Genomic DNA, 14834 nt, shown 5'->3' with positions numbered 1-14834 from the left:
ATGCGCTGCTATTAACTGCTATATATTCCTGAACGCATATAATATATTCAACTTGTTTACCATTATTTTTGCTGTTTATAGTACTAAAATATGACACTGTTCTGAACTATTTACCATACTCAATTGTACCTGTCAGAACCTGTCCAAACCAGTACATGCGTGAAAACCACTCCCCTAGGCTAGGAGACGCACGTCTCCACCTCTGTGGGTCCACCCATCAGCATGTTACAAACAGGAGACGCACGTCTCCGTATCCTGTCCCCCAGAAGACTGCCTGCCTGAGACGCGCGTCTCCCAAGGGCAGCAGCTGCATGCTTTGTTTGACCACGCAGACCACCAATTACTCCCTATTTGAATTTTGAATTTCAAAATTCATCATTCAATATTCTTCCTTCTCCCCATAATTCCTTCCATTTAAACACCATAAACCACATTCATCCTCCATCACCACCTCTTTAACTCTACATCATTTCCCATTTCTCCATTCCATTCAAAATTCAAACACAACCATAAATCTCCATCAATTCTATATTTACTCCACCATTCTCAAACCTCACTATAAAAACTCACCATCACCACTCTTTTTCTTCACAACCTCCATACCATTTTTCTATTCCTCTATTTCTCCACACTACCTCCTTCCAAACACACCATGCCTCCATGTTCAATCATCCGAAGTGTACGCCCTGAGAGACCTCCTCCCAACCTTGAACACATTATCTTTCGAGAGGAAAACGACAATGCTCAAAGAACCAAATACCTTGCTTTCTATGAACGTTCGATTGTCCCCACGAAATTCGTGAACATCGAATGTCTAGAAACTCTGGGTCTAATAGATGGTGTCACCCGTTTGCTCACAAAATCTAGCCTACACCATCTCTGTACCGAACCCGTACCCACTTATGAGCCGCTCGTCTTAGAGTTCTTAAGCTCTTTCCACTACGACACTCCTTCTGATCAACCACTCTTAACCGGTAGCATCCAATTTCGGATGTTTAACCGTGACTTCATTTTGGATCAAGAAGAAGTTGCTACGTATTTGCATTTTAACAATGCACCAAATGCTCACCGCACAATTTTTCAAGAACTCAATGGTCGCCCTTGGGAGCAACTAGCTTTTGAATTTTGTTTAATCTCACTGGCGAAATTCCTACCGGTTGGAGGACCCTTCATGCTTCTCATATTCAAAATCCCGCTATACGTTATTTTCAACGTGTTTTGGGTCACACTATTTTTGCAAGATCCAACAACCACAAGGTAAACCAAAATGAATTATTTTTCTTATACTGTGCGCTAAATAACATCCGTTTCAATGCCGCACCATTTATGCTCCAACACATCCAAGGCTGCATCAACGCACCCGCTACAAACCCCTTCCTGTTTGGCGGCATTATTACCACCTTGGCCTGTGCTTTAGGTCTCGCTGACGACCTCATCTCACTTTCCCATCTCATGATGCCTGCTCAATCCCTCGATCTCACTTACTGCCGTGACTCTCACTTGGTTTCACCCCGTCATGATGGCCGCTACACCCTGGTCGTCAACAAAGTTCTAATTCCAAATGTCATCCTGCCATGCCCAGAGCAAATCAACATCCGTTATATTCAGCGTTGGAGGCTTGTTAATGAAAATCCTCAAGAAAACCAACCTGAACATCATAATGAGCCAGTGGATGCAATGGAACAAGAGTTCAACCAAGCACAAGCTGATTTAAACCAACCTCCTCAAAATAATCCTCCGCCTATTACTCTCGATGCCATGTATGCTGCAATTCAACGCCAGGACCAACTCTTTCAAGCTATGCAGACAAATCAAAACGAAACACTAAGGCTTATTCGAGAGATGCAACAAGAGCACCGTGACTACGCTATTAGGAACGAAGGCCAATACACCGAAATTGCTACACAATTGAATGATTTTAACATTCGTGTCAATGGCTCTCCTACTGATAGACGTCTCCGTGTTCGTACAAGAGGCGCAAGCAGTTCCCGCAACCGCAACAGTGAGGAGTAGTAGCTATGCAATGAGGACACTGCATCATTTAAGTCTGAGGGAGTCGTATTACTCGCTTTAGTATCATTTTATTTTATTTTCTTTCCTTGTAATGTTTCTTTTCAAATTCAATAAAGCATATTTATGGAATTTTAAGTCTTATATGTATATTTCCGTGGCTATTACAATTTCTTCCATTTTCTTGAGCCATAACAAAAAATTTTATACTCCAAAACGATAAACGCATAACCCCACACGTTCGAGAAGTACGAAGCTACTCAAATACTTAACACATAGAAATCACAATAAAGATTCAAGACAATACCCTTATCGTCCCGACACTCTAAAACCCCCGAGTGTGCGTAACCGATTTGAATACCCTTTATACCGAAAACCATCGACTTTAATTTTTGAAGTAACCCTTATTAGTTTATTCTAGCAGTCGGCACCGTCTTAGACACCAACTACGCAGAGAGTCGATGAATATAAGTGTATGATCCTTATAATTATAAATATATGCTTAACTGCCAATAGAAGTGTGCCTACTAAGTAAGGTGATCCTCACAAGATCATTTAACCTAACGGTCACATATCTCAAATACAAAGAAATTAAAAACTCATTGTTGATTGGTTCAGAAGTTACCTGGTACTGAACTTGGTAGGAAGGACTATTGTCCGATTCCCCACAATCTACAAATGAGCGCTAAGGAGTATACCACATAAATGTGCCAGAACTCCATAAGAAGGATCATAGTCACTAACCGGCTACTCTGCTATGTGCGTGTCAAGATAATGGGCTTAATGTGATTGCGCATGAATGAAAAGGGTAAAACAAGATGATGAGTCAAGGTCAAGCTATAATGGCATGATTCGGATTGGTATGCACGCTGGGAGTTGTCTAGTGTCGCTACTGTAAGTTTATTGTTAGGGTCTACCGCATAATTTTCGAACAAAAACACTCTGTAGCTGAGTATGACCGAACGACGTGGTGGAAATGTATTTCATTTCATTGTGCCCCAATTTTCTATCTTATTATTTGCTTGAGGACAAGCAAAGGTTCAAGTCTGGGGGAATTTGATAACACGATTTTATATCATATATTTAGCCTGAAATCCATAAATATTTATAGCATTTTCCGTTAATTATATTGTTTTATTATGATATTATGCGAGTATCTGCTTTTTTCAGGTATTGCGTTCTTATTGAGACTATTTGTGAAAAGGAAAGAAATGGAGCTAAAATCAATGCTATTTGTGTCTAAAAGATGAAAAAAGGGGTGCTGAAGCAAGGAAGGGGTGCAAAAAGGACCCAATTGTGCAAAGCGCTAGCCCAGCCCACGAAGCAATCATTTGTGCGTGGCCCAAATCATCCCAGCTGAAGGAGACGCACGTCTCCAACGTTCTTCTGCCACGTCACCAAGAGGAGACGCACGTCTCCAACTGCTCCTGGATTTTCTCCACTTGAAACGCACGTCTCAAGTCGTTCAAAGGATCTCCCCAAAAAGTGGAGACGCACGTCTCCGAGCCCCAGTCAAGAGAAGCTCCTCTTTTCACGCATTCCAACTGCAGTCCCTCACCTATAAATAGAGGCTGCCACTTCAGTTCAAAGTGTCCGATTTTCTGCTAACGAAGTGCTGCCGAAATTATTCCGCGACCATCATTTTCTTTCATGCTTTCAATTAAACCGCTTTATTTTTCTCACAACAATTTCTACACCGGAAATTGTTGTGAACCTTTTGTAGATCTAACCTTACGTTGGATTTATTTTTATATTCCTTGTTTTAAATTTCTGCCCATTAATTTCGGAAGAACGATCCAGCCAACCTGTGGTGGAAGTTCGATACTTCAAGATTCAATTCAATTCAGATTTATTTTATTTCAGGTTTATCATTTACCACTTTATTTATTATTATTATTGCATGATATATTGTATGACATTTAACATGCCTTTTATTATAAACCAAATGAATTTATGCATGTTTAACGGTATTAATATGTCTGGCTAATCAACTAAGATATCGGTATGTAAAGTAAGTTAACCGTGGGATCCGAAATAAATTGGCTTAATTATGTTTTATTAAATATCACTTGTTTTTGGTTTATATGTCTAATTTAATTAGTAAGTCTTAAAACCAATAGAGCGAAAGTTTGAGGGCTTAAGACGGTCAAAGGTTAAAATCAATAGAGCGAAAGTTTGAGATCTTTAACTGGATAGTAGACATAGGACATTAGTTTTAAGGATGGCGAAAGCGTATTAAAACTAATTAGAACTTATTTATTTTCAAAAAATGTTTTTACACCCGAGCGGGATGGCGAAAGCGTACGTTAGGGATATTAGCATGTTTCGAGTCAACAGAGCGAAAATTTGAGATTAGGAGATTTAAATAGGTAACAACTTCATAAAACAAGCATTTTATTAGTTACGTTGTTTCCAAAAATCTTTTCTAAATCTAATGGGATGGCGAAAGCGTACATTACGAGTTAGGACAGTAGTCTAAATCAACAGAGCGAAAGTTTGAGAGGAGGAATTTTAATCAATTGAATTAATAAAGATTTTTAATCGAATTAATATACTAGCCAATGGACCTTCGGATCGCCTAAAGTTAAACGAAATACATACTGATATCCGTCTATTATTATATTTCTTAAAATTCACAATCACTTCTCCTTAGAAACAATCAAAATATTAGTAGCCTTAGCTTTACATAGTAACCTTAGATAACGGTAGGTCGATTCATAGTCCCTGTGGATTCGATATCTTTTAAAACTACACGACACGACTGTGCACTTGCAGTCATCAGATTAATAGACACGTAAAGTCGCGATCAATAGTCATTTACCCCCTGCAATAGTAGCGAGATTCGGTTTACCCCCCTTTTAAAAAAAAATTTGGATTACCCCCCTGTAATATTGGGATACCCCCCTAAACGTGTAAAAACCAGGGGGGAAAATCAAAAAAATATATTTTACAGGGGGGTAATTTTCCTTCTTAGGGGGCAAAAGACTTACAATTTTAATATTATAGGGGGGTAATGCAATTTTTTTTTAAAGGGGGGTAAACCGAATCTCGCTACTATTGCAGGGGGTAAATGACTATTAACCCAATTATATATAATATTTAATAATATAAATATTTTGTTATTGAATATAAGTTTATAAATTATATATAAAAAATAATTTTTTTTATGTTTCTATTTTTTAATAATAAGTTATTTTATGTATTTATTTTATTAGATGGTTCATCACGATTTAAAAATTATTATGAACCAATAGTTTAATCAGTATCGGAGAATTATATTGTTAAAGAAGTGTATTCAATTTTTTTTACATAATAAGTTGTAATGTTTTTAATCACTCAACAATACAAACTTTTTATTTAATTATTTATGCATATGTTATTACCAAAAAATATTTGTGAATTTTTCAATTTTTGAATATTATATAATTTATATAAGATCATAAGGATAAAAATGTAATTTATTAATAAAATCTCTCCCCTTCCCATGTGAACCAAACATATTTTTCATTAAAATCACTTCCCCTCCCTCTCCTCTTTTGAACCAAATATATATATATATATATATATATATATATATATATATATATATATATATATATATATATATATATATAAGTATATATATATATATATATATATAATTTAAAAAATTCCCTCACCTCCCCTCTCATTCACTTCCCTTCATTAAAATTCCTCCCCTCCCCCTCATTTGAACCTAACATACCCTTAAGGGTTTTTACGAAGATGCCTCTTCGAACTTACCCTTATGTTAATATGGCGATACATCTTCGGGTTAATTTTTGGCTAAATAAGGGTGACTCGTCAATTTGTGCTAATGAGTGTAAAAAATGTGCGTTCTGAGATGCATCTCTGGAAGCTAAAGACAGTTGTGACTTTTCAGCATGGTGAAGAATAGGGGTGTTTGCGGTGCGGTTTGGATGATTTTGACGTAAAAAATATATGAACCGTAAGAGAGAAAAGTATGTGGTTCGGTTTAGTTCGGCTGGCTTTAAGAAATAAATCGAAACCAAACCAAACAAATGCAGTTCGGGTTGGTTCGGTTTTTTAAAAAAATTATTATTGAGACATACATACATATATAGATGAAAACATAACTTTGTATTTGGTGAATTATGCGTAATCAAATTACAACAAAACTCGCCATATTTGGACAACAACTTTCCATTTAATATACATAAATATGATTAAATAAAAGTTGAATAAAAAACATAAAATAGTAGCATAAAAAGATATAAAAAACATTATAATGAAATAGAAAAAAAAAGGAGTGAAATATTAGAAAAGATGAAAAAAGAAAGAGCAAAAGAGATGAGATATTAGAGAATAAGAGGGTCATTCAAAATGTAATTAGAAGAGAGAGTAGTAGAATGAAAATAATAAGATAAAAAAGAAAGAACTTAAGAGATGTGAGACTAAATAAGAAGAGGTAATATGTACTTCGAAAAGAAGATGAAAAGAAGAGGTAATATGTACTTGGAAAAGAAGATGAGAAGAAGACGTGATACTACGGGGCGATACTTGAGAAGACTTAAACTGAAACCTTATATGTGATGAATGAAAAATTATTCGTAATCATAAGGTTAAGGCATAATAGGTTTGAGTTTGAGTTGAATGTGGGTTAAGTGAGGGGTGGTTGTAACGTAACGCGGTTTGTAACACCCTTCTAAACTCCACGACAATTATATAAAATTCAGAGTAAACATGAAAACAAGGGTGCCACAATTCAATAAAACAATTTATTATAACTCACTTGTCATGCTACACTTAGGAACAAATCATCACATTATCATAATCATGTTTCTACACAACGGAATATTCATCATACGGATAAGCATAACATCATCTATGCAATATCCCACAAAATTAATATGATAACAACAGAATAGAGTATCTTCATAGACTCTAACTAACGTTCCCCAGTGTTACAATATCAGAGCATGACACCGACACTATACTTAAACAAACTGGCCTAAGAGCTATCCTTACCAAAGCCAAAAGCCGCTACTCGCCAATCTGAAAATATCAATAGTAAGGGTGAGTCTCATTCACAATTAACAAATATTATAGAGTCATAAACAATAACACGTCATAATCACATTATTCACCCAATTGTATCATATACAAATATTCAGACAAGTCTCATCATCATAACAATCAACACATCATCAACATTCATAACACTGGAAAACATCCAATCATGTTATAAAAATCATGCATATGAATGCAACTGACACTATGCATGTGGTACCAACATTATCAATTAGATTAACCCACCGGCCGATCCAACATCCTCAAGATACGACCCTGCCAGCACAAATTTCACACAATGGGAATTATGCCCTTCACTGAATCCCCAAATCATCAGGATTCAACCCTCAACAAATGATTATGAATGAATGCAAACATATATGAAACATACTTATACCATCGTCAAGTCTATGAGTAACATCATCCAATACTCAAACCATCATCGTCTTCATCATCATCAAGTATGTTTATATACATTAGCATTATTCAAATACAATCAATCATCATCATTAAGAACATACATGTATCCGCATCATCATCATTCATAAGGAGCATACATTTATTTACGTCATCCAAACAAACAATCATCAATATACACTTCTCAACAATCATCACACAATCATGTTTTCTAACACATCATATATTGTCACATTCCATCATACATGTCAACAGTACATCATCCATCAAACAAACAAAATATTCACATCATACTCAAATCCTCGCATAGGATGTCTCATTAGCTTCGTCATACAATTCAAACAAATCATCATACGACTCCTGTTTTAAACGTAGCATATATCATCATATCTTATCATATATGTCCACAACACATCATACATCAAAAAAAGCATATAATGATAAAAATAATTTCAAGATACTTCTCATTTCATCATTATAACACAAAGAATATTCCATAAGCTTCATCTTGCTCAAAACGACACTTAAAACATGCCAACGGTTCAAAAGTTATGTGTCTTTAAACTTTTCAACAATTACTAGCAGCACGCGGCGCCACACATTGTTCGCGACGCGCTGCCAGGAAATAACACCTTCGCGACGCCAACAAGGGACACGACGCGAACTGAGTGAAATAATTTTCCCTAAGGGTTTTGCCAAGCAGTTCGCAGCGCCAACAATTAGACGCGGCGCGAACTGACCAGGTCAGAGATCCCAGTCGCAAATGACGGCATACGAACCTGATTCCAAAATTCCTCATGTTCGACCAAATCGATTCAAGTTGATCAAACACCACAAAACAGCCACACAACATATATCATACACACATATAACATATATTATACATCATCAAACATCATACAACACCAAATTCATGGGATTCATCAAAACAGATAATTATCAATAAACATCCCAGAACCCAAACTCTATCAACGACTCAATCGACATGAAATAATATACCTATATTAGTCCTATTATCCATAACCCGAAAATAGATGTTAATCGGAAGAGTCCCCTCTTACCTTAGCCAAGAATCTGGACTTTTCCCCTTCTTCCCCATTAAACCTGTAAGCCATCTTTCCTCAATTTCAGCAAGAATCTCCAATCTTTAAACTCGCTTATCTCCCTCGTCAAGAACTTCCATGAACGGATTAATATATCAAATCGTATAAAATTTTGTGTAGAATCCGAATCTTCAAGAATTACCTGATTTGGAGGTACGAGCAGAGAGTTATGACTCGTTTTGTGAAGGCTGCACCATGAGTACGAAAATTGTCTTGTCCATGAGTTCTCCTTCTCTCCCTCTTAGGTTTTCCTCTTCTATTTCTCAATTTCATCTTATTTCCTTGTTTTATGAAAACATAACATAATTGAGTAATAGGCTCAACAACTTAACATCCCCTCATTACTAATATCACACTTGGCCCAATAGCCCATCTCATAATTCTTTCCAAATAATTTCACAAAATACCGAATAATTCTAAATAATAATTTAATTTCCGATTAAGTTAAAGTTAGAAAATATGGGGTGTTACAACTCTCTCTCACTTAAAGAGTTTTCGTCCTTGAAAACATACTTCTAGTGAAAAGTTTCGGATAAGAGTCCTTCATGTAACTCTCTAGTTCCCAAGTAACATTCCCATCAGTCGATCATGAAAATTCATCTGATATTACCAACAGAAAACATGTTTCATACATTCAAATCCCAGTTCTTAGTAAGAGAAAACATTTGGATGATCATTCATGGCTGTTTAATCGGCTCTCAAACCTTTGGCGCGTCTTCGTCAGCTCAACAAGAAAAGAAGTTTGCTAAAGATGCGGGATCCAATGGTCAAAACTCCAATAGTCAAAATTCAACAAAGTTTGGAAAGAAAGAAAAGATGAGGAATTCCAACGCACCCCTACCGAATAGAGTTCCATTTATATTCTTTTCATTTATCAAATGGAGCTATCGAATAATAAGAAACCATAGCACAAGAGAGTATTCACATGAAATTGAAATTATGAACAGAGCCATAAGTCTCAAATTTCTTTATCCAGTTCAATTGAAATTAGGCACATTCATTCAAAGTTGTATATAAAAAGAGGGAAAAACTTACGTACCATATTTGTATAATGCTCTCCCAAGATAGATGGCAACTTCCAGTAACCTCATGTTGTGGAAAAGAAGGTTGAAAGGTCCTCAGCAAAATCGAGTCCATCAATATCAAATGGAGCTATAAGAGAAAATCAAAGTAGAAAATAATTAAACATACATTAACTATAAGAGAAAATCAAATGAAAAGAATATAAATGGAATTGTTGTAGATACTAACCTGGAATTTCACAAAGCCAATCACGTGTACACAACAATGCTTCAACATTATCAGATTTAAGAGCGCTTCGATACTTATCAAGTATACGTCCACCTATACTAAATGCTGATTCTGATGCAACTGTAGTGATTGGAATGCTCAAAAGGTCACGTCCCAATATAGAAAGTTTGGGATATTTACCCTCATTTGCTTTCCAATATTGCAAAACATCCAAATCAGCATATTGCTCATGATCAATTTTTTTTCTTTCAAATAAGCTTCCAAATCAGACTCATCTCTTGACGGTTCACACAATTTACTTGTGTAACTCCCAAAATCTTGCAAGTCATTTGAGGGAATGTTTGGACTACCTCTAATTGATCTTTGTGAAGATGAAGTGCTTGCTTCATTTGAGGACTTGAGATATTCTTGAAAAAAAACTTTCAACTTATCAAAGATCAACTTTGCAACTTGTACTCCCTCATCACCTAACAACTTCACATAGCACCACTCAACAAACTGCGACTTATATCTAGGATCCAAGATGACAGCAAATGATAGAACAACACTATAAGAATTCCAATATTTATCAAACTTTTTTCTCGTTCTTCTAGCCATGCAACATAATTGATTTTGTTTTTCAAACTCACTATGAACAACACATGAAACTTCCTTGATTTTCATATGAATTCTCCACACACCACTAAAATAGAGGTTGGCGGTTGGATAAGAACTACCCGAAAATAACACTGTGATATCGTAAAATGGCTTCAAAAAATCAGCTATGGTTTTTACCTCATCCCACTCCTCGTTTGATAAGCAACAATCAAAATAGGGATCGATATCACTTAGGAGCGTATAGGATTCTCGTTGACCTATAGCAGTCTCAAGCATCAGATAAGTGGAATTCCACCTAGTAGGTAAGTCTTGACGAACTTGCTTAGAAGTCACATTTGAAAGTTGCTTTAAACAAGATGAAAACTTTATCTTTCGAGCTTCTGAGCCCCTTACATATTTCACACACATCCTAATCTTTTATAAAGATTCATCTATAACCTTTAAACCATCATGAACTATTAAGTTCAAAATGTGTGCTCCACATCTAACATGAAAATATGCTCCCTCGGCTATCAATCCTAATCCTGATGATAAATGTTTTTTTTAATATATTCACCATAACATCATTGTTAGATGCATTATCTAAAGTAATTGTGAATACTTTTTTCTCTATACCCCACTCCTTTAACAAACTTATTAACTTCTCAGCCAAATTAAAACCGCTATGAGGTGGTGGACAATGAATGAAGGACAAAACTTTTTTCTCTAATTCCCAATTCCTATTAACAAAGTGTGCAGTCAAAACCATATATTCATCAGTATTTATTGCAGACCATAGATCAGATGTTAAGCAAATTTTTCCTGGAATTGACTGCAAATAGGATTTTAAGTTTTCTTTTTCTTTTCTAAACACCTTAAGAACATCAAACTTTGCAGTATTTCTAGTCATGGACTTAACATCAGGGTGCAAAAAACTAAGTAAGTTAACTATCCCTTCACGTTCAACAAAACTAAAAGGATAATTGTGTTTAACAATTACCTCAGAAATTCTTTCCCTATACATTTCTTGATTCAGTGGCGGATAAGATGATCCATTTCCTCTTCCAACACAAATCGCCGCATGTTTTTTCAAATTTGAAGTGCCACCACCATCTCTAGCCATGTAAATTTTATTACAATTTTTGCATTTGGCCTTTGGGAGTCCTTCATCATTAACAAAATTTTCAAAACATTCCCAAGCTGTAGAAGTTTTTGCTCTTTTCGAACTAGGGACTAAACTGTCAACTGAATCCTCAATTTGAATTACAGGTTCATCGCCATCGGTAGACATATTTCCTGCTTGCAAGTAAATAACATGGTAAAGGAAGAACTTAATTACCACAAATAGACAAAAGTGTAGGAGTAGCCATCAAGAGGAAGATTAAGTGATAAAGTGAATTCATCTCTTTGATTTGTAACTGTCGCACGCTCGCAAAAAATGAACAGAGTCGCCACCAATATATTTATCCCATAAGGGAAAGGAATATCATAAAACCTAACAAAGGAAGGAACAGGGTCTTGCGACCAGAGAATCAAGGTACGGGAGTCGGTTACGCGAGGGGAAGGTATTAGCACCCCTCACGCCCATCGTACTCGATGGTATCCACCCATGTTTGTTTCTATCTAAAGGGTGTGTACTATGTCTATGTCTATATGCGAATGAATGCAAAATGTAGGGAAAATAAAGAATTATACTCGCACGGGCCCTACCCCGCTGCCTACGTATCCTTTTCAGGAATCAGAGTTACCGTAGCTCGGCTCACGATTTTCTGTTTGTTTTTGTGTTTTTTAGTTGGGCGGAGTTAACGCTCGCGCTCTTGCACAAGGGGACAGCCTAGGATGCAATAGAGCGGAGATAACAATGCCCTTAAGAAAGGAGGTGAGAGAGTGATTTTGAGCGTTTCGAGGAAATCCCTTAAGCAAGGGAAACTCGAGTTACTCTTTGGTTGGTGTTTTTTAGAAGTTGGGAACTTACGCCTGAATGGTACCCTTAAGCAAGGGAGATCCAAGCACTCGAACATTCCCTTAAGCAAGGGATGTTCAAGCTTCCATTCCCTTTTTAAGAATTTTCACTTTGATTATTAGTGTTTTAAGTATTTTCTTTGTATTTTTTAGAGGGATTTTATTTTGTGTATTTATTAAGTATTTTAATATTGTAAAAGAAAAAGAATGAGAAAGGGGGACTAGCCTAATTTCTAAGCCTAGAGTTATTCTAATCTAAGTCTAAAGTTAACATGGTAACTAAATTCTAAAAGGAGCATTAAAATGGTATTAACAAAATAGGCCTAAAATATGGCCAAAAGCTAAGCAACAAAGTCACATAACAATCATACAAAAATAACATGGAAATGGTACAAAAACAATTCAAGCATTAGTACAAAATTAGTCTAAAAACTACTACTATTTTTATGAAGAAGAATCTAATGAATTAATGTCACAATTAACCTAAAAAATTCTACTATTTTTATGAGTTTTCTATGAAGGAATTACCCTAAAAGAGACTACAAATTAAACTCTAAAAAAAACCTAAAATCTATCAAGTTTTAATTGATTTTACAAACCTTTATTATCTAAGAATATGATACTAAACTATATGATAAAAGACCTAAATTTAATATGAAGATATGTACACAGGGGGGGTGCCAAAATTAAAGTAGAGGTGCATGCGTGAAACTGGGCGCAGGGCCTATGGGAGTCAGGCCCAACAAAATTTTGTAGCAAACAAAAAAAGAGAAAAGCAGAGTGCATGGGCTAGGTGGGGGGTGTGAAGGCAAATTCGTGATAGGCCCAAAGTTATTCAGATTTTGTTTTTAGATTTATTCGTTTGACTCAAGAGATCTAGACTAATCACCATCTTAATTACAATTATTACTCAAACTTTAACACACTACTTATTCATATTAAACCCAGATTAATACAGACATTATGAAAATCTTAGGTCAATTAAGAGTATTAATTAATTCGAAAAGAAAATGAAATAAAATTGAAAGAGGATTAGGTTTAAGCAATGTGACCGTTCATCTTGTCTCTTCCCTCAGCTCAGAAGCGTGACGGCGGGCTTCACCTCCGCACTCCAACCAAGACTCTACGGCGCCGCCACCGTCCCCACCGATCTCCCTCCGATTGCTCAAATCTCCATCTCGCACTCTTGATTTCTTTCGGCTCAAATCTCTTCTCATCTCGTCTTCTCTTGCGTGTTGGTGTGAACGCGTTGCGGTGATGATGAAGACGTTACGATGCTTGAAGCGACGATTTGGTGATTTGCATTCTCGTTCATAGCATTCCGATTGGTAAAGCTTCGTTGATGCGTGCTGAGGTTAAGGATTGATTGGATATTGATGATTATATTGTGTTGCCGTCAGGATGTGATCATCGATACAAATTGGTTGGAGTTGCGATGATGATGCTGATGCTGTTGTTGCAGAGAGAGTGTGAAGATTGAATCAAAGAGAGAAAGATGAAGGTTCTTCTGTTATGAGGTTAGTCCCAATCGATTTCCTTTTTCTGTTATTCGATTATCTCTTCTATCTTTTTTGAGTTTTCTTTGGTGATTGAAGGTGATGAATTCTGTTGAGAGAGGATGAAGATGATGATGAATTCAGAGATTGTGGAGATTCAAGATGATGAGAAAATGAAGAGGGGAAAGTGGTAGAGGAGAAGATGAAATGGTGGAGAGTGGAAGTGGTCGCAAAAATGGTGGAGAGAGTTGAAGCAGAGAGGTGGCTCAGGGTTATATAGAGGTGAAGGTTGGTTTGAGGATTGAAGAAGATTCAGAGGTTGAGACTTCAGGTTAGTTACTCCTCTTATGAGCTGTTATGAATCTGTTAGAGGGTAGTTATATTCTGTTAGGATTCTGTTGGGGATGTTAGTTAAAGGTTAGAAGGTAGTTATATTTTGTTATAGGTTTTAAATTCTGTTAGGGGATGGTTATTAGGTGGTTAAAACTGTTAGTTAGAGGTTAAAGAAAAGGTTAGTTACAAATGGTTTGAAATTGAAAGGTGGGGGGAAAAAGTTAGTTATGATTTTGTTTTTTTTGTGAAGTTAGTTATTGGATTGTTTGGGTAGTTATGAAGTAGTTAGATATTGGTTTTGTTTAGTACTAGGTTGTTAGGATCTGTTAGAAGACTGTTAGAGGTTTGTGTTCAACTGCAATTCTATTCCTAACTTTCCCATTTCCTTGTATTTTCTGCCAAGCTGGTTTATTTGATTGTGTATATGTTGCTGACTCGTGAATGACTAAACATTTTGAACTTGCTGCTTTGCCTTTTCGTTTAGTATTGAATGATGCTTCATGGCTGTAGTGTGATGCAGGGTTGCTGGTAATTGTTGAACAAGTGAGGTCAGAGGTAGACAATATGCAAGCTGTTCCAGTTCTGACCAACCCAAAATGGTGTTCAGTTCCCTTTCACTCTGTCTTGGCTGCACTAT

At 36.2% G+C, this 14834-nt stretch overlaps 1 protein-coding gene across 1 annotated transcript; it reads right to left on the bottom strand.

Annotated features, from left to right (window-relative positions):
* Window positions 1-9666: 9666 nt before the first annotated feature.
* LOC131648511 (zinc finger BED domain-containing protein DAYSLEEPER-like) lies at window positions 9667-11697 on the bottom strand. The gene is made up of 4 exons (XM_058918263.1): window positions 10984-11697; window positions 10130-10841; window positions 9831-10019; window positions 9667-9731 (listed from the first exon to the last, which is right to left on the bottom strand). Exons 1-4 carry the CDS (start codon window positions 11695-11697, stop codon window positions 9667-9669), a joined length of 1680 nt encoding a protein of 559 aa, XP_058774246.1.
* Window positions 11698-14834: the final 3137 nt, after the last annotated feature.

This window comes from Vicia villosa, linkage group LG2 (assembly GCF_029867415.1).
Source record: "Vicia villosa cultivar HV-30 ecotype Madison, WI linkage group LG2, Vvil1.0, whole genome shotgun sequence".
Classification (NCBI taxonomy): Eukaryota; Viridiplantae; Streptophyta; class Magnoliopsida; order Fabales; family Fabaceae; genus Vicia; species Vicia villosa.
This window is presented reverse-complemented; position numbering and strand designations above follow the sequence as displayed.